Source organism: Tiliqua scincoides, chromosome 3, assembly GCF_035046505.1.
Source record: "Tiliqua scincoides isolate rTilSci1 chromosome 3, rTilSci1.hap2, whole genome shotgun sequence".
NCBI classification, from domain to species: Eukaryota; Metazoa; Chordata; class Lepidosauria; order Squamata; family Scincidae; genus Tiliqua; species Tiliqua scincoides.
This window is the reverse complement of record NC_089823.1, coordinates 102,326,514-102,347,584: the sequence shown is the minus strand read 5'-3', so window position 1 is coordinate 102,347,584 and position 21,071 is coordinate 102,326,514. Positions and strand designations below refer to the sequence as shown.

The 21,071-nt window shown below is 43.1% G+C and overlaps 1 protein-coding gene and 1 pseudogene across 1 annotated transcript in view; both read left to right on the top strand.

The window, feature by feature from the left end:
- The first annotated feature begins 3,844 nt into the window (after nucleotides 1-3,844).
- On the top strand, nucleotides 3,845-3,964 carry LOC136646883 (5S ribosomal RNA; annotated as a pseudogene).
- Nucleotides 3,965-14,682: 10,718 nt separating this feature from the next.
- Nucleotides 14,683-21,071, top strand: part of UBAC2 (UBA domain containing 2) — a 99,362-nt gene continuing 92,973 nt past the window's right edge. Inside the window, exon 1 of the mRNA XM_066619998.1 lies at nucleotides 14,683-14,798. Within this exon, the coding sequence (XP_066476095.1) occupies nucleotides 14,768-14,798 (31 nt within the window). The 5' untranslated portion in view covers nucleotides 14,683-14,767. The remainder of the gene's footprint in view (nucleotides 14,799-21,071) is intronic.

The following is a 21,071-nucleotide window of genomic DNA, read 5'->3' as shown; positions in this document are numbered from 1 at the left end:
AGTTGTCAGCATTGTGCACGTTCTTCCAGATCAGACATCTTCCCAATTGCACAATGTTATACTGTATAGTCATGCCTGTGATAATTACAGTGTCTAATTCACACCAGTATTTGTACAGTACTGTACATATTCATTCAGAAAAAATGCAAGATGAAGCTGGGCTGGATTTCTGTGGGAGGTGCTGGTATATGCTCATAGCAAGGAGCTATCCAGTGCACACAAGAAAAAGAAAGTTGAATTGCTCATGGTTGCTTGATCCTATTTCTCAAGTTCAAGCATTCCCATTAGCTATTAATTGCCACATATTTTTCCTTATTCCTACATCTTCTGTGTAATAGATCTGCTCAATTTTGTCTGTTTCAAGATCTGCCCACTTCTGCCACACCTCAGTCTCCAGAATCTAATGCACATCAACTCCAGTGTAGAACACCACAGGTCTTCGGTTTCCTAACATTGGCATAGCAAGGCTGGTGCCCCAACTCCAGATTGTTCCTAGAATTGCCAACTTTCAAAACAGAGTAACTCTGGTTCCTGAACTGTAGCAGAGTGTGGTCTATGTACAGAGGCAATGGCAGAGCTTGGCAGGTTTTGACAGGTCTAGGCACAGAATCTAAGAGTTTTTGGAGTGCTGGGGAGCAAAGCCTAGCAGTTTTTGTCATGCACAAAGCATAAAATCTGCTTGTTCACTATCTTAAGGCATCACTGTTAACAACACCACTGCAACGATAGATAAAATGGTCTGGGGAGAGATATGACTGGTTTTTCTGGAAATCAGCCCAAAAGCAAAACAAACAATGAAAAGCCTACAGCTAGGTTTCTCCCTCCCTTGTGTGTTGGTAACCCAAATTGTTCTTGGCCTTCTGGTAACTCTCTGCCTCTGTCCTCTGAATACTCTGGTTGGATTTGGCATCTCATTGTCATCTTCCAACAATTTAGCATATTGTGGTCTTTTTGATCTGCATAGCACTGGGACACACCCAATGCTACTTCTTGTGTTCTTGGTCATTTGGTCTGACTATGTAAAACCCATTTTTTAAACATCTCTCTTTATCTTAGCAGACACATTGCTACAAACTTTAAGAGATCACTTCCCCCACCTGACAAGGCGAACTCTAGCCTACAACAGCTGATACCACAATATATTGTGTTAGTACAGTATTTAAGTGCTACAGGACTGCAGTTTTTCTGTTTTTTAGGTGCTATGTGTTCTGCCCATCCTAGTCTCTCAAATCATACTGCACTTCCGATGATACCCAATTCCTTTATCTCTGTGATGTATGAAACAATTATGTTAAAATGACTATTATTAGCTGCTTCTTTAAGAGGCAAAATTCTAGTTATTAGAAGATCTCTGTGTAAGATCTGTGTGTGCTGCATAAAGAGTGAAGTGCTACCTTATTGTTTTTTTTTGTTCTGGTTTTTTTATTTTAATTTATTTGGTCTCTAAGTAAACATTATTTATTATAAACACAGTAAGCATTAATTTTAAGTAAACATTACTTATCTTATTAAATAATAGTCATTAAAATGATGTTGTTGCTGGAAAGTGGGTGCAATGCTATCTGCAGACACTAGGGGGCCTAAAACCGCAGTTCCCAAACTGTACCAGGGCACTGCAGTAAACTCATAGGTGCCCTGGGCTAGTTTAAATTTTAAAGGGAAACACAGCCACAGAACTGTAGAGGCACTGTAAAAAAAAAAAATTACTGGGAACTGTAGAGGTTCCATGAACAGGGAAAGTTTGGGAACCTCTGGCCTAGGAGGCAGATTACTCAGGGGCTGCCTGTCTCAGACCTTTTGTCCTCTTTGACCTGTGGGATGTTTCACAATCTGGTTTCCCTCCGTGCAAGACCTCTCTCCATGAGCTCTGATGAGCTGCATGGAGTCCATCATGCCATGAGGTCTCACACAGACATGCAAAGGGAATAGCTCTAGGATTCCTTGTTCCAAGTTGAGGGCCTGTACTATCAACAGAAATGTACATGTTTGTGAACTGTAAGAACCTGTAAAGTATTTTTCTTTGAAACCTTTTACTGCATCAGCTCCAGATATTATTGTTAACAGTAGGTTAGTGAGAAGCAGTCAAAAAAAGTGTCTTCTACGATATGACTCTCCTTGACTTAGACCCTTTTTTCCAACAATTGAAATAATAGTTATACTTTGAATAACAGCAACAAAAAGAAAGCTTCTTTATTTCTTCTGTTAACATGTTTACCAATTTTAGTATTCAAACTTTGCCCAACTTCGAACATAACTGAAGCTATACAAAGATGTGAGGCTGAAGCTAGATATTACAAAACACATTCAATTGCCATCAAAAATGATAGCCACATGTCTCATTTCCCCCTCCATAACATGTTCCTGTGTCCTGACATTGCAACATTGTGTGCAATACCCTACTCCACGTCATTGGCTACTATTGGCAGCAAAAGGGACAGTATTGTGATGGCAAAGTAAGTTGCTGCAGATGTTACAGAAGGGGATCGGGGAGAGACACGTGTGTGGTATGTGTGTATATGTTTGTGGCAGCTGCATGCAACTGTAGCTTACTGAGTACAGTGTTTGGGGCTGGCTGATACAAGTTTGTATTGCAGTTTTTCAGAAGGTTTTGTGATGCTATATTAAAAGATACATGGTATGATCCAATGCATGTTCTAATGTTCAATCGGGCTTACTTCCAGGTAAGCTTGCATTGTATTGCAATCAATATACACTCATTTCCCTTAAGAACATGTTTAGTACAACCTATCTCTCTTATCCACTGTAGCTTTAATTATATACTTGCTGTGTTTTATGGCTGAGTCCATAAGGGCTTTTCATCTATGCATTCCTGAATGGTTGCTCCCAGAAAGGTTGTCATTCATCCATCAAGCAAAAGCAGTGGGAAAACAAACCATGAAAGCATGCTTCTCTCAGTGGATAGGTACAATGGAGGGAGCATTTAAAATATTGTCGTAATTTAAGATGTAATGATTTATAGAAAGAAATGTGTAGATATTTATTTTCGAGTTGGGAAGAATTTGCTCAGACAAAATATAGGTTGACACATCACCAACCAACTCACACATATTATACAGACTGTGTAGAAGGGATAAGTATTTATAGGCTTGGACTTGAAAGTTGGCCCAGATTTCTGAAGTAGTTTAAATGAGCATAGTTCAAATTCAGAAACAATGCCACTTTAAACTAGCTGAGCACAAGCATGATACCATTAAGGTAATTTCAAGGTGTATAAATTACTGGTTTCAGTGTGATTTTTGTTGTATTTAATTTTAGTTTCCTTCAGATTATTATTTTAATCTTAACATATTAATGGTTTTGTCCCCCCCTCCCCTTGTAAATAGATGGTATCTTTTGATTTTATTCATTGTGCAATTACCCTGCACATGCCCGATCTCATCTGATCTTGGAAGCTAAGCAGGGTCAGGCCTGGTTAGTACTGTACTTGGATGTAGGCTTATACCATAGTCTTTCGAGACTGAAGGTTGACAACCAACACATTGGATGTGTGGCTTTGAAGTGACACTCCCTTGATAAGGAATATAGAGAAAACCCTCTCTTCATTGTGGGATCATTTTGAAGCCGTGTTTGCTCATTAAAAAGCACTGACTGAAGCTGCATGGTAAATTGCTCATCTGCATGTACAGTACTAGCAATCCTTTGCATCTTGACCATATAGTAAAAAGTAAAAATAAAAACATTTGCAGGGAAAGATTTGCTTTAGTGGATTACTTCCCCATGGCTTTTTTTAAGCAGCTGTAAACCTAAAGCAAATCCCAATTCTTGAACATATGGCCCTCAAGAGGTTATATACCAATGACCTGTATCTTTCACTGCATTTTTTAATTGCAGCAACTGTTACCCTGCACATGCCCGATCTCATCTGATCTTGGAAGCTAAGTAGGGTCAAGCCTGGTTAGTACTTGGATGGGAGACTGCTTGGGAATACCAGGTGCTGCAGGCTTATACCATAGTCTTTCGAGACTGCTGTTTGCCAACCAAACCTGTGTTTCTTGTCTCTTGATTGTTGCACTGTGAGAAATCTTCCATTTCAACTTGCACAAGAGTTAGCAGAACAGCCCTAACTACATGTTCCACTCATAGTTCTTTGGATCCAAGCCAAGGTGTTTTGTCATATCATTTCATATGACAAGATAATTAGTCTTTAGTAAAATATAAATAATTCCTTGTGCAGAGTGAACTTGGCCCTAGTTCTATTTAGGTCGCACACTGAACAAAACCTCACTGGCTAATATGGGACTGACTTTAGAATAAACATGCATAGGTTTGGGCTATAAGGCTATCTTCACACACTCTCACTCTCTCTCTTTCCTCCTTAAAGCATTATCTTAGCTTCTTTTATCTCAGTTCCATTTAAATAATTACTATTTGCACAGTGACAGACTTGGTATTATATCTCCCAACATCTCTTCCTACACTCCTCCCACCCTGCCAATTCCTTACATTCCATCATTCACATATCTCATGATTATTTCCTTTGTCTCTTTTCCCATTCTTTGCCTCATGCATTATTTCATTTGATTAGTTTATATTCAGCACAAGGACAACATCTCTTATCATCATGAAATGTCATTTCCTCCTTCTTTGAAAAAACCTGCTAAATAAGCATGTGTTCCATGAATCATACCAGTTATAGGTCTTTGTCCAACTGATTTTGATAGCAGTATGCTAATTTTGTTTGTGGATTAGGATCCAATCCAAGACTAGTGCAACTTGAATATTTTTATTTGATGTTGTTATTTGGCACTATTCTCTCTTACAGTATGATAACCTGGTATATTTTAATGATGCTTGAAGCACACTGTGAAAGGAATGTAAAATTATTTCAGTGAAAGCCTCACCATGATTTGTAGTATGATTGACATCCATGGGAAAGTGGATGTGGGCTCTTAACAATAGATTGTGCTTGTACTTTTTTGTCTGATACTACTGTTTCCTTCTGAGCATGAGCAAATTTACCATCCCTCTTCTCCACAGGTCTGATAGTTGTAAGGTGGTTTGGCACCGGAAGGATGGAAAATAAGCTTCAGAAAGTGATATTTAGAAGAGAGGGAGAATAGCACAGGAGAGGACTTTGAGCTCAAGCCTATGCATGTCTACTCAGGTCCCATTATAGTCAATGGGGCTTACTCCTAGGTAAGTGTGGATAGGATTACTGCCTAAAACTAGGTCTAGCAGAAAGACTGAGAGAAGGGTATCGCTAGAAGACTCCTAGTGGCAGGGCAATGTTTCAAATATTACCCCATTTATGTGGAAGACACAAAAAACAAACTCCACATCTTTCATATGGAAGTACTCTTTTACATGGTAAAGGCTACTATTTGCAAGTCCTTATGCAGTGCATCATTCTTAGCACATAAGAACTTTTCACGTCAGCACTGCTTGCCTTCAGAATATGAAGTATTCCATGTAATTTCAACAAACCCCACTGGGTCAGATACCAGTGTTAGGAAAAGAACTGATCTGTTCCAGCTTCTGATGAACAGTAACCTCAAGAAAGGCTTTTGGATTTGGGGTTGAAAATGGCAAGTTCCAAAAACCCATGTGCCCAGTCTGCCTCCTCTTTACCCCTATCTTGGCCATTTCTTTTGCTGAATCTTCTCCCTTCTTTACCACCCATTTTCTTCTCTCTCTTCCCCCCCCCCCCGTTTCTCCCCTTTGAATCCATAATCTGGTTTGCAGTACATACTTGCCTTATCCCTAAACTTCATTTCTACGGCATTGTCATCCTTGACAAAAACCAGTCATTCAAATGAAAGAGATAATTACTGTGCACCTGTTGGTGTCATAAATGAGTGGAACAGCTCACCTGCATATGAGTGAAGCATTCATTTTGCAACATCTGATTGTGGTGAAATAACATAGGGTGTTACCTTTAAACTATCTATGTTTTTGACAGCAAAACTGACACTGTATGCGCAGCTTACTCAATGATAGTTCTCCACAAGATCAAGAACTAAACAGTAGCTGATTCCTCCTTGTCACATAAATGTAAGTGATTAGGCTTGTTATCCCAGAGCACACTTGTTTGAAAAGGATGCTTTTTGTGTTTTTGCTAAGAAATCTATTTTCAACAGTTAATCTGTAAAAAAAATAATGTCGCTGAAAGGACTACTTTACCTGAAAGTACCTTATACTGTATTAGACCACTGGCCCATCTAACTCAGCGTTGTCTATTCTATATGCAGTGGTTCTTCAGGGTTTCCGAAAACAGTCTGAAGCCTTCCAGTGATTGTATCTAGGATTTTCAAAGCATGTGCTCTACTCTATGTCAGTATAATAATATCACACATATAAGGATGTTTAGGTGTATATATAATATGTATTATCTTGGTATATCTGTCAAAGTGCTGGAATTATCTATGGGTCAAACTAGATGTGTGGTGGAATATTAACAGAGAGCTGTTTTTTCTAAATAATATAAGAGCAGAGGGCTAGAATTCAGATTGGGTCATCAAGATGGAGAGGGGTCAGCCCCAGTAATGGACCTGCCCTGATTGGGCAAAGGTCCACGATGCTCCCCCCCATACTGATCTAGCACACGGAGCCTTGTGCAACTCCAAGGCCGACTATTAAACTGTACTTCAGGAAAACTGGAAGTACAGTTTCTGATCATGTTGGGAGCCTCTGAAGGCTTCCTGTGTAGTCCTAGAGTCATGTGGGTTTCAGTGCCTGGGGCATTTGCCCAGCACTAGGTACACCACTGATTAGCCCTTTCCAAATGTACTACACTGTTTCCCAATTTATATTATCTCCCAGAAAGTATTTGCCTTGCATACAGATATCTCAGACTCCATGTATATTATTCTGTTGCACCTCATTGAGGATACAGCTAGCAATTACATCACTAAGGTTTGGGTCACCTGATGCCAGAGGCCAGCCCGTCACCCCCATGATGGCCCTCTTCCAGTGTAGTGGGTAGGGCAGCACTCTATGCAGTGGGCATGGTGATGCACTATTGCCCCACCCCCACTGGTTTTCTGGCTATAACTTTTGATAGAATAGAGATATTTCACCATGGTCTGTTTCACTGAAGTCTGCATGAAATTTCACATTGAATGATATAAAACATGATGGTACTATTCAAAAATACCAACATTAAAAATTTTTTGGCTAGTAGTGCGGTCACCTCCCTTTGCGCATCACCTGGTGTGGTCCACACCCACTGCACCTTCCTAGTGATGCCACCAATTAAAAGCAAGGGCACCCAGTGTAAATGGTGTACAGGTTATCAAACCGGAAACCAAAAAAAAAGCACCCCCTCCCCCCGCAGGGGTGTGATCCCGGGGATCGCTTTGCTGCTTTCCCCCTGCCCCTGCCCCTTAAAGGGAACGGGGCATCTTTATACAAGCTGGTGGGTCACAATCCACCAGTTTGAGAACCACTGATCTAGGTCTTTCAGCATGTGACTCAATACATTTTCTTCACAGTCAGACTGATATCTTCTCTCCCCCCAATGCTTCAAGTCCATACAGTCTCCATGGCCAGCACAGTGAGTTATCTAAAACAGTCACACACTGTACTCTCTTCAAAATGGCTGTGTAGAATCAGATTCAGATCTAACCTAAAATGCCAAAAGTGATACAATGTTCAGAGGGTAGCGCACAGAACCTGCTGCTCTGCCAAGCACATAGCACATAGAAACTAGAGTAAACTGCAAGCCACTGAACGCCTCATGAAGCATTCATGAATAGTTGGTGGGGAGGGAGTAGGATGGCTGACTGACCTCATCCTAGCCTGTCTCCTTGCTCTCCACTAATGTGTGTGCACCTTGGCATGAATAACCTTCATTAGAAATTAGAACTTAGAACTTTATCACTCTCAGAAGCTTCTGGAACTAAAACCCATGGATCAATGTGTGGCTGTCCCATGTTGTGAGCCACCAGCTTCAGACTAGAGTGTCTTTTGGAACAATAGGAGTTCCCAGATTCTGACCTGGCTTTTCCTACCCAGACCGGCCATTGAATCCTCCAAAATAGAAAGGGCTACAAAGGCTTTTCCATTTGAGCTACAACTAGAGTTGCCAACTGTGGTCCTCTCTCATCTAAATGTAAATCTTAGGAAATTCATCATGCAAGATATTAATCTTCTTCACTGAAGAGCAAATCTTTTTTTAGTTAATTTTAGCAATCAGCAAACCTGCTTTTACAAGAAATACATTGAAATTCCATACTGCTCTTAAGCACAATTTATATAGATCTCCCCCTTGTGGTGTGGAAGTCAAACAAGAAGAGGAACAAACAAACATAATACGGATTACCACTGTTAAAGATAAATAACACACACAATTCCACCACATATACAATTAATATATGTCTTCTGATGCCAGTTTTCAGTATTGCTCTTGTATTAGGCACATCACAAATTCATAGACACCAAAAAAGTGTGTGCGGCAACTCAAAGAGAAGAAAAAAATGCAATTCAGAATGTAAGTGTACTGTGACTTATTGACACTAAACCTGTAATGTACTCTGTAATCCTAGACACACTTACTTGAGAGTAAATCCCATTGGGCTTTACTTCTGTGTAAGCATGCATAGGACTGTGCTGGCTTCCCCCTTCTTTTGGGCTATGGGATGTTTGGAACAACTTTTGCCAAGTCATTTGCTTTTAAAAGAGAACTGAAATCTTATAGCATTTTGTGAAATCTGAAATTCTTTCTGTAAAGATTAAAGAGTAACAGACAAGTGAGCTCACTGCTGAGCAGAATAATTGCAGGCTCCAGAGTTTAATCTCAGAGTATATGGGGCTGCTTTGCCCTAACAGTCACTTCTAGAATCTTTGGACTATCAACAATTTCCTCCTCAGCCCACACAGAAGAACTGGTTTTACCTGAGATCAACCCCAGAAAGGAACTGATGCATCTCACAACGATGTGGCGATTGCACTTGCTTTTAGCCACATTGATATGCTCACTGGGAATTGGAATTGTTCTCATGAATCAGATGATTCAATCCTGGGAACTATTTTTAAAAGAAGGTGCTGCTTCTATGCTATTTATTCATGGTGAAGCTTGCCTAGCATAATTAATTCTTGAAGAGAGGAGGAGCAGTAGCTTCCTTCTGAATGAATATTAAAGGAAATAAAAGCTACAGCAACTGAGAGATTCTCAATCCTAAAAGCAATCTGAAACACTTGTTCTTGGGAGTAAACTCCAACTCAGTGGAACTTACAGCTATGTAACCATAACTGGACCTGGCTATAAAGGTATCTTTAATAGATACCAAACACTGAATAGCATGCATTTCTTTATACAACATTGAAGGTAAGCTTCAATATCTTACAAGCTGTTACTAGTAGGTTAGCACCTATGTCAGTTCATCAGATCAGTGGTATCCTATATCCCTAATGGAAGAAAATACATTCTCCTTATGCTTTAGAACTGGACATATGAGAATATATGCTGCATGGCATATAAAAAGACAATTGAACCCTACTGATGAGTTCTCTAGTCATTTATGTACTTAAGTGCTTAAGGGCGCAATCCTGACTCACCCTTGCGCCAGCCCAGGAGGGTTGCAAATGTTCCATAAGGCACATTTGCGCCTCCAAGAGAGATGGCTAGATGTCACATGTGTGTGAGCGCATAGGAATATACAATCATGGGGGGGAATATACAGGAATTCCCTTCAGCGCATAGGAATATACAATCATGTGCACATTATACCTGCAACTTGAAGTGGTATAGCCCAGACACAAACTGACCTCCTCAGTGAGAGCTCATTCAGAGTTTTTGGCTTATAAATAAGAAAAATAATCTATGAAAAATAATCTACACCCCAGAGCAACTTCAGGATGCAAACAACTCTTTGATAAGCATTTGTGGTTTATAAACATTTGGACTCCAGAATAGCTTCCCAAAATCAGTCTGGTTTTGGGAAAACCTGGTGCTGTTCCAGAGTAAATGAGTCATGGGCTGTAGTAGCTACAATGACAAGATTTCAAAGAGGAAATTCATACAATGAAAATGCTATAGGGCTGAAAGGGACCTGAAGGCCACATTATTCATCTCCTTTAGTAATACATAGTTCACCTATTTTAGCATCCCATCTCCAGCTATGGCCATCTCTGATGGACTTTAAACAGCTGCAGTCTTGAGGGAAGGAGATTAGCTTCCTGATTTTCTCTCTGTGCATAAGACAATTATCATGAGCAGCAGAACAGGATTCTTCCCCAGCAATTAGATCAGTGTTAGAAACAGGGCAAGAGGCCACCCTAAGGCCTCATCCGCTTTGTTCATTGTACTGATAAGTACCAGCTTTTGTTTCCTGAATGCCTCTGAACAGCTATTCATGAACATCTGCAGTCATGTCATGATTGTGTCACTGGAAAGGGGAATTGTTGTGATGTTATAAAATGTCTCAGCAGCAGACAGCAATTGTTAACAAGAGGTAAAGCATTGGAAATGCTTTATGCATCTCCAAAGGCAAACTCTAGGGGGAGAGATGAGTGTAAAGAGGCTGCCTCTGAAGCCAGAGGGCTTGAAAATATGAAGGAGAGGAAGACTGGAGATAAGGCATGGGTAGGGTTGTTTGAAAATGGGGTGGGTTTTTTTTGCAAATTTCAGGAATTGAAAGGTATAAAGCGGTGTTATGTGTTTTTATTCCAAGTTCTTATTTTTATTAATTTTAAACACTTAAAAATGTATTAGGTAGGTGATATATGCAATATTGTGTTAGCAGATGCAGTTACAGTATTATTTTAATTGAAAAAGTAATCTATTTTAATTTCTGGAAAATATCTTACACTCCAAAATGCAGCGTGTTTTTATTTGAACATTTTAAACACAAAATGTGGTGTTTTGTGTTTTTAACAATTAAAAAAACCATCTCTAGGCATGGAACAAATGTTACAGAGAACGTAACCATGTATCTTGTCATCCCTGTTTGTAAATAAAGCTTTGATTGCTTAATCTGATCACTGAAATAACCTACAGCCTTGGTTCTCTGAGGTAAGTGTGTGCGGGGGAGGGACTAAAGCAGCAGCACAGTCCCCAGGAATGCGCTGCTGCCAGGGACAGGAGGGGATTTTTTTACTTACCAGTAAAGGAGTCCTGGGAGCCCTCCGCAAGGTTCTCCGCACCTCCAAACATCTTAAATCCTCCAAAAGGGTACAAAAACCATGATGAAAACTGAAAGTGCCCTTTCTTGGGTTTTTTTAGATGTTTGGAAGTGCGGAGAGCCATGCAGAGCGTTCGCCAGACCACCACCAGCCCCACCTCCCAGGACTCCTGCACTCACTCCTGGTAAGTAAAGAAAAACCTCTCCCATACCTGGCAGTAAAGTAAGTAAAGAAAAACCTCTCCCATCTCCCATCCTACAGATCATGTTACTGCCTTCCCCCTTCCCTTAAAGCAGTGGTTTTCACACATTTAGCAATGGGATCCACTTTTTAGAATGAGAATTTGTCAGGACTCACCAGAAGTGATGTCATGACCAGAAGTGACATCATCAAGCAGGGAAATTTTTAACAATCCTAGGCTGCAATCCTACCCAAGAGTAAGTTCCACTGACTACCTATTTTAACAGAATATACATAGTAGCTTGTTAAAAGTACAGGTCTGTAACATTTCCACAAATGCAGTCACATACAATGGTAGCATCAAGTCTAATACAGCATAGTAAAAATATTGAAATGAATGGGGACCCACCTGAAACTGGCTCATGACCCACTGAGTGGGTCCCGAACCACAGTTTGAGAAACACTGCCTTAAAAGACAGGGATAGGGCTTCCCTGGCTGGGGTGTCATGACATAATAGCTATGTAGCTCCAAAGCTACATAATAATATAGGAAGCAAATTTCTGTGTCTTTAATAGCTGTAGTCCTTAAAGAACTCAAAGAGACTTCTCTGAACAAATATAGAACTGTTCAGAAATGTGCTTGGAAAGTAAAGGTGGGACATCAGTCGCCACTGGTTTCTGTTTCAAAACCTTCAGTGGATACCAGGATCCACCTTTAAATGCCTTGTAACAAGGTATAGATGCTATTCCGCATTCAGCCACTAGATGGGGTGAATTATTCCATTAGATTCCATTATTCACTCCATCTAGTGAATGCAGAATGGGCATAGCATCTATACCAATGCATTCTGGGAAGACAATCGAGGAGCAAGAAACTCAGAAGTGGATTTTTAAAGTTATCTTTAACCCCAAGAATATTGTTGCCAATGGAGTTTAATAGGGACTTTAAACGGAGTTTAATTGGAGTTTACGGGGCTGGGGCACCTTCCTTATGAGGAAAGGCTACGGCGTTTGGGCCTCTTCAGCCTAGAAAAGAGACGCCTGAGGGGGGACATGATTGAGACATACAAAATTATGCAGGGGTTAGACAGAGTGGATAGGGAGATGCTCTTTACACTCTCACATAATACCAGAACCAGGGGACATCCACTAAAATTGAGTGTTGGGCGGGTTAGGACAGACAAAAGAAAATATTTCTTTACTCAGCGTGTGGTCAGTCTGTGGAACTCCTTGCCACAGGATGTGGTGCTGGCGTCTAGCCTAGACGCCTTTAAAAGGGGATTGGACAAGTTTCTGGAGGAAAAATCCATTATGGGGTACAAGCCATGATGTGTATGCGCAACCTCCTGATTTTAGAAATGGGTTATGTCAGAATGCCAGATGCAAGGGCACCAGGATGAGGTCTCTTGTTATCTGGTGTGCTCCCTGGGGCATTTGGTGGGCCGCTGTGAGATACAGGAAGCTGGACTAGATGGGCCTATGGCCTGATCCAGTGGGGCTGTTCTTATGTTCTTATAGTCCAAAGGTAGGAAATGGAACTTTGGCGCTTTCCCCCTTGTTATAAGGCATTTATAGATGGACCCAGTATCAGTAGTGAGTCAAATCAGTGGATACTGAGGTCCCACCTGTACTTTCCTGTCTTTTCTGCTGTTATCTTCTTCCTTTCCTTTATTTTTGTTCTATTAATTATTTCTTCTTTGGTATCTCATTTCTATTAATCATTAATCAAAATTCATACTGAGAAATCATTGAGATGGAAATCAAATGGCTCCAAATGGTATCACTGGGAAGATATTTTCGGAAAATATCCAGCACTTTGCTACAAGTGCTGAAGCCAAATCCCAAAATCGGATCCACCTTCATGCAAAGCGCAAGGTGCATGCTTTTTTGGGGCTCCACAGCATTTCTTTCCCTTCTTGTGTGTGTGGAGAAAACCAGAAGCAGAAGTTCTTGTGTGCGTGCAAGGGGTCTCTATACTGAGATGCATGCTAACTACATTCACAGTGCTAGGTCTAGCACTAGGTCTAGCACTGTTCGAGGGCTGATCAATGTTCCATTGAACTCAGTCAGGCTGATCCCTGGTTTACTGGTGCCCCCAGCACCAGTGGTAGTATGAGCTGGCCAAGAAACTTATAAAACCATTGCACCCTGCACCCTCATTTACAATTGGGAGCATTCTCTCGAGTACTTGCTTCACTCATCATTAGGATTTGTAGAGTATGTTTCCATTGACAGGGGGGTGGTGGAGGAGATGGAGAGAAGTGGCAACTGCAGCATGAGTCTTGTGGTCAAGAGACCATGGGAGGCTCTGTGCAGGAACCTAACACCAGCGCTAGTAGTGCATTTAAATTAGTCCAGAGTATGTTACACAGTACTTCACTCACTGATTAAAATCTCTACTTTACCTATAATGAAATATAAAAAAGAATGGAAGGGAAATCCTTTCTTATTTTATCATTCTTTGGTTATATGGTTGGTTAAAGTTGGTTAAAGCATGCCCAACAACTTCAAAGAGACCAAGAGTATGCTCCAATGTTTTTATAAGCCTGTGAACATTGTGTAACCACCTTGTTAAGTACGTGCAGGTAAAAACCTGTGTTTGCGTGCCCAGACCAAAAGCAAAAGAAAGATGTGTGTTTTGGAGACAGGGCTGTGCAAAAGTTGTGTGCCTGCAACACAGATCAATGAGATTTGATTTGCACATTCCACTAAAGATGAATGGGAATCTGTCTCTGTTGTCAAAGATGAGTGGGTGTGTTGAGAGGGCCTCTGTCAGTCAGAGTCTTTGCACTGTGTGTATGTTTTTGAGTGTGAGAGAGAGACTGCCAACTTAAGCAGCCTCAGGCTGCAATGCAATCCACACTTTCATGGGAGAAATCTCCATGGACTCTAATGGGACTTACTTCTGAGTAGACAAGCATAGGCATGGGCTCTCAGTCTGCAATCCATGCCACACTTTCATGGAAGTAAGCCTCATTGACTGTAATGGGACTTACTTCTGAGTAGACAAGCATAGGATTTGGGCTGCAATAGCCAGCCAGCGGGTGTGTTGTGCACCCGACACAAACCCTTCGTCCACTGAGCTCTGAGCGGCTCGTTTGACAAGAGCCGTGGCTAGCCTGGCCCGGCTGCGAGCAACCTCAATGCAGGAGCGTGCTGGAGGCAGCAGCCAGGCAGGCGCGGGCTGCGGTGGCTGGGAGCGGGTCGGCGGTGCCTGGCGCGGGCTGCCTTCCCCGCCGGCGGCTGAGGCTGCATCTCCGGCAGAGGGCACTGTCCAGGGCCGGCCCGCCTGCCCTGCCCTGCCGGTCTCGGCTGGCTCAGCCGCCTTAGCGCTTAGTTCCTGGGCCCGGCTGCCGCCCAGGCTCCTCGGCCTCGGGAAAAGGGCCGCCCAAGGGAGGAAGAGCGGGCAGGGCAGCCCCCCGGACGGGGGTGAGCAGCGGGCGACTGCAGCCTGCCTGTGGCTGGGGGCCTCCCTCCTCGCGCCCCCTTCCTGCAGCCCGGGATCATGTTCACCAGTACCGGCTCCAGCGGGCTGTGTAAGTACCCCCTCCCCGGGACTCCTTCCCTTCCCTTCCCGCCCCGGGAATGCCGAGGGGTGCAGCGCTGCAGCAACTGGGGGGAATCCCTATCGCCTCTGCACCTCCCTGGCCAGTGTTCAGGGAGCCAGGCGCGGCGCAGTCTCCTCCCCACCGCAGGAATCCGCCTTCCCCTCTGAGTCCCTGCTCTCGCCCAAAGCCAGCAGTGGGTGGATCGTCATGCACCCTGCGGAGCCTATTTCTGTGCACGCTCACTCGGAAGTAAACGTCGTGGAGCTCCGAGGCTACAGATTTTATGTAAGCCGCCCCCTGGAGGATGCATTGCGTGCATCTGAATGGTCTCTGGTTCTGTGAAGAGAGCAACCCAGAGCCCAAGCCGACGCATGTCTACTCAGAAGTCGGTCCCATTAGAGTCAGTGGGGCTTACTCCCAGGAAAGTGTGAGCAGGATTGGAGCCTTAGAGCCCCGTCCTATGCATGTTTACTCAGAAGTCAGTCCCATTAGAGTCAACGGGGCTTACTCCCAAGAAAGTGTGGCGAGGATTGTAGCCCCAAAGTCTTGTGGAACTAATGCATTGCAGCATTTTTAGATGCATGACTGCATGGAAGTTTATGCTATGATACTGTGATTCCCAAACTGTGAGACAAGGAGTGGTGGAAACCAGCCAGGGGTGCTACAGAATGCTCATGAAAAACCCTCAGCCTATACAGTGTATACAATGCGTATGCAATGTATCCCAAATGGGGAGCCATGGCCAATGGCAATAATGTATACAATATACAATGTATATACCATGTATCTTGAATGGGGAGCTGTGGCCAATGGCTCAGCAAGTCAAGGGAGCCAAGCTGCTGGTTGAAAACGTTTGGGAACGACTGCTATAATAAATTTATGAATGCTTAACATGGTTATCACTTGGAATGAGTTGTGAAGCTTCTTTCCAAATAAGGATGCAGTTAGGATGCAAAGGATGGCTATCCTCAATCTTCATGTCCTCCTTATCCTGGGATGGGCAGCTGTGATCCTGGAAAACCAACTGCAGTGGCCTAAGAAGCATCACTACCATCCTGGGAGTAGTGGCCAAGGTGTGTGTGGGGGGGGGGGCAGCACCTGCCCCATTTGTAGCTGGAAGTTGTCACAGACGTGTTGGTGAATGAGGAGGCACATCTGGTGGTGGCACTTGCAAGAGACAGATGAGTAGGCATAGCTGCTGGTGGTACTTAAAAGCCCCCTGCTGGCCTATGATGGCTGACTGGACTACACACCAGGGAGTTGAGAGCCTGACCAAGGCTGCAAGTGGGACAACTTTGGCCTTGAAGTCCCCACCTGGTGGGGGGAGAGGGGTCCAAGTTATTAAGGGGTGTCTTATTAGTACCCTTTCCCTCCTCTGGGCTCTGAGGCCTCATAGCTGTGACTAGCATCCAAGCAACACCATCTTGAGGCCAATAGGCCCTTATCTGACTGACTAGGGCTTTGGGGTGTCTCCTCTGGTCACTCTTCCTTTTGTACAGGCAGTGTACCCCCCACATTTTGTGGTGAATAATGCAGGTGAAACAGTGATAGGAAGAGCTGGAGGCCAGGATGATCACATTCTGGACTTAGCACAGTTTGGCTAATGGCTGGCTGAACTTTAATGGTAGCTGATAAAGGATTTAATGCAGTAACAAGCAGAAGCATCAGGCCAATTTTGTGGAAAGTTGTTAACCAGCTCCAGGATGGAAGGTGGGACAGTGACTGCTGAAGGGGGGCTAATGAATGTCCCTCTGGTCTGCCCAACCAAATAGACCCTGGAAGAAGAAATGGAAGCATTCCTTATAACTTTATAACTTACCTGACTGAGATGGCCCAATGACCCTGGCCGCAATGTGCTTACTTGATTGGGCCATATTTGACAGGGCCCACTCAAGCAGTCTTATGCATGCTGCCAATATGGGAAGCTAGGGATTACAAGAAATTGAAAGAACCCTTCCTTGACTAGTGTGGGGTGATAAAGGGCATATTACACCTTATTTCCTGGTCATCAGGTATAAGTGAGGGGACCACTGCCATGTACTCATGGCCAAAGTCCATGAAGCTGTTGTCATATGGTTCATGCCAACCACTGATGACAAGACCCACATAGTCAACAAGGTGGTGTTGAACCAAGCCCTACAGGTTATCATCATCTTCATAGGCAGCCACTTGGATGTTTGAGAATTTCTTAGCAGCTGAGGCAGTGAAGGGACCCAAGGAGAAGCCCCAAGGGGAAGAAGTCACAGGACAGCCATGGTGGGGGATCTCACTGGGGTGGAGGGCTAGAAGCTACGGCCCACCCAAACTGGTCGGTAGAGATTTAACCAACCCTCTGCTAGCCGACACTCAATGTTGGAGAGACTAGTGCAGAAAGGCCACAGAAGAGACCATGTTCACCTGTTGGGAGATGGGCTATTTCAAGAGGGAGTGTAAGTTCATGGGTTCTAGGACAAGGAGTCACCTGTCAAGGGCTAGCCCATGCTCAGTGGGCTCTTTCCTTAATGAAAAAGGTATTCATGGGAGGGCTATCATTGTTAGACTCTGGGTGTGACATATCTATGATCTGTCATGGTGAAGTATGTGACCCAATACTTGGAGGTTGTGCCATTGCAAAACGTGTGGACAGCTGGGGTAGCTTGGGCCTTGATGCATGTGCACAAATGGGACTCTGCTATGAACTTATCAGGCAGCTTTAGGCAAACTCTCCCTCAACCCCCTGGCAGTATGGAGATAATATGCTAACCCTGCTGGGTTGTTGTAAGGACAACATCAGAATAAAACATGGGAAGTGCTTTGTACGCTCTTAAAACATATAACAAATGTTTCATTTAAGTATTAACCACTCTTGCCTTCTGCAAGTTTGGTTTTTTTATAGAAAATGGGACAAAACTTGATATTGGTTCATATATGCATGTTTATCACTTCATTACTAAAACAAATAATTTGCATTTATGAATGGACCATCACAAATTGGACACCATAGATGATCTTTCGCATAAGCTCAATTCCAGTGTTTTTCAATTGAATCAGTGCACACATTCAGCTGACAGTTTTGAAATGTGCAGAAATCAAGATAGCTCATGCTGGGGTGAACCACCTTAATTTGGAATATCAGGATTACAGCCTTCCTTTGTAATGATATGTATTCACATCAGGCAGGAAACTTCAGACAGGTTGGAAAATAAAATATATCTGCAACAGACAGAGGGCAGACAAGGCCAATCTTTGAACTTTTTTACAATACTGTATGTGCTGCAGTAGCTCTGGATTGAGCAAGTTGTACTGGGAAGTATAGCAGTTTTTCTAAAGGAATATTATAAAGGTATTCAACTTAAATCTTTGTCATCTATCTCTTCACAGCAAATAGTTACTTGCTGGCCTGACTGATGTTGAACTAGGCCTGTCGGATGCAGTATACTGTGAACATTGAGATCAGCCTATTGGTCGTAGTACAATATTGTCATAGTATTGTCGTATGCACAAGCTTCGCATTTAGATCTCCATTTACAGGAAGTAATCAAAATTCTGTGCCAAGGAAATCCATCTTCTCTGCACAGTGCTAACTTGTGTGGGTGCATACTAACAGTACTATCCTATGCATGTTTATTTGGAAGTATGTTACAAGTCAGGCTCTGTTAGGAACCGAGTATGTTTAGTATGACAGCCTAAGAGTGCAATCCAACAATTGTGCTACGCTGGCATAAGCCCCTTATGCTGGCCCAGGAGTGTTGCAAATATGCTATAAGGCACATTTGTTCCTTCTTCTGAGTCAGCTGGGCTGGTGCACATCCGTGCACCAGATCTGGCCTCTGCACCAATGCAAACAAGTAAGTTCATGTCCCGTCCAAATGTTCCATCTCCCAATGCCCACTTTTTTGGCTAATTAACATGTCCTTATCTCTAGAAACAGCTGTGGTATGCAAAGGAATGAACACATAATTCCTTATCTATAGCAATTAACCAACTTGATTGCTACAAACACTTATTCTCTGCAAGTCCTATTGTCCAAAGGCTTTCCCTCCCCAAAACTCCACTTAACTTAGTGGGTAAAGGTCCAAAGCCTCCAATCCAAGTTCAATCCAATAGCAGTCCACTGCAGCAGAGTCCCTTCCTCTGTGTCCTCTGCAGCAGAGTGTCTCTTTAGCAGGGTCCTGGCAGTTCTGTCTTCTGTGTCCACCAGCAGAGTCCTGGCAGTCCCCTTCTCCTGTAGGTCTAGGTCAGTGTACCTGCTTGGCTTTGCTCCTTCTGAAACTGCCTTTTATCCTTGGATGACCCATTATCCAAAATGCAGCTTAGTTGTGAGCTACCTTGTTTGCCCCTTGTTAAGTCTGAATTAGGCTCAGGTGAGCCATTTCTTCAGTTTATGTCCATTCAAAGTCCCATCAAGGTCAAATGAAGCTCAGGTGTCCATCCAGGTCTCCATTGGCCTTGATTGATTACAGCTGTGGAGCCAGCCCTGCCTTTCCCAGAGCTGTCAACCAGCTGTCAAAACATGGAACTGCTGTCAACACATCATCCCCCTGATGATCTTCTGATCTTCTATTACAATTCACACTGGCCATGTTGGGCTGACTTGATGGTTTGGGGTGTGGGGGAGGGTGGAATGGAGGTGTTCCAGGCAGGGGAAGGGCCAGCGGCAGGCAGGCCTGTGGGCAAGCTGCAGACAAGTGGGAGACCACTTCAACTTGAAGAAAAGTAACTGGTGTTTGTTTTAACCCTCATTCTGTACCCTAAAAAGAAAAAAAGGACCATGGAACATCCCCAGCAGGGATGGTCCACAGAGAATAGGAGAATCATGCTGACTGAGCAAAAGAAAAACACACACCTTCTTGTCCCTGTAAAGATCCAGGGACTGGGAAAATTAGTGGTTGAGAACATGAGTTCTCCAAGCCTGTAAAGGGAAGGGGGTTTGGCCCCTGGTCCCACTTCCCTGAAGGTGATTTGGGGTGCCTTCCAAAGCTAAAGAAAAGGTGGGTAGAAAGCATTTGCATGGGAGGGGTTAAGATTGTACCCTTGTCTTCCTCCATTTTCATCCTCAGGGCCATCACAGGGGCTCAGAGGGTCTATTGTGGTCTGCTGCCTGCATCTACCTGCCAGCTTTGTTATAAGCCAATGGCAGGATTTTTAAACTCTGCCAACACTTGAACCTGCTCCCTAATTCCTGCTCAGACCCTCCTGCCTCCTCCACATCCACTTGAGATCTCTACCCTCCCAGTGTTGCGAACATTTGTGGGCGTGGGCAGGAGTTGCCCAGTTTGTCCCAGTGAAGCTCTTATATTGCCAAGTGTGGGCAGAGCCAGTCCCTGATTGGAGAGGAAGTCTGCCTCTCAGGGCCCACTAGCAAGCCTCTCCCAGTCAAAGCCTGATTTCTTCCCTCTCACAAAGATCTTTTTGACAGGAAAATGTATGTGGGGGGGGGATACTTTCTTTTACCTACCTTTGCTGATAAAATGATTTCTAGTATGGTGGAGGCATTGGCTTGAATGATTTATGTGGTAGCCTTGAACACCTGTTGGGTCATCTTATTAAAAGAATTCTGCTATAGATTATTTCAAATTTATTTTATCCGTACCGTATGAATACTTTTTATCCATGCAATTGAACATCCACTGTTTTTAAGTAGCACTATTTGTACTACTGAACTATGAAGCTTTTGTACTGATACAGTAAACCGCTTTCTAGAATCACAGTGTTTATTGTACCCTTCAACCGGCATCAGTCACGTTTTAAAACATTTTCCGGGACCAGATGAGGACATTGAGGATTTTGCAGACAGCTGTGCTTTCCACTGTGGGTTACTGTCACATTTATGTGGTGTTTGCAACTGTGGCTACTCTACTTTTTGTGATATAAGTAAAAATAACCACTTCCTGTGTACTAAAATTTGAGAAGTCTAATGTGAACAGTAATGGCAGAGTACTGATAAAAGGGTTTTGTCTCTTTATTATATAGTAAAGTGGGGCCTTGAGTTTAATTGAATAATTTCTTTGTAATATAAAGTATTGGGAAAAGGGAAAAAACAATAATTTTCTGTTGTATTACAGGAGTTGTACCATTGTTTATCAAAAAGAAGGGACTCAAATTTTCTGACTTTGAATTCTTTCTCCCAAATCTTTGAGTTACGTAATACAGTTTTATACAGTTATACAGCAGGGAAGACCAGTACCATCTGTGTGTTCCTTGGCTCTTTTCCTCATCTATGCTCTTGTATTATTATTTCATGCTCCAGGAATGAGTCAGATATTCAGAACTGGTTCTGGT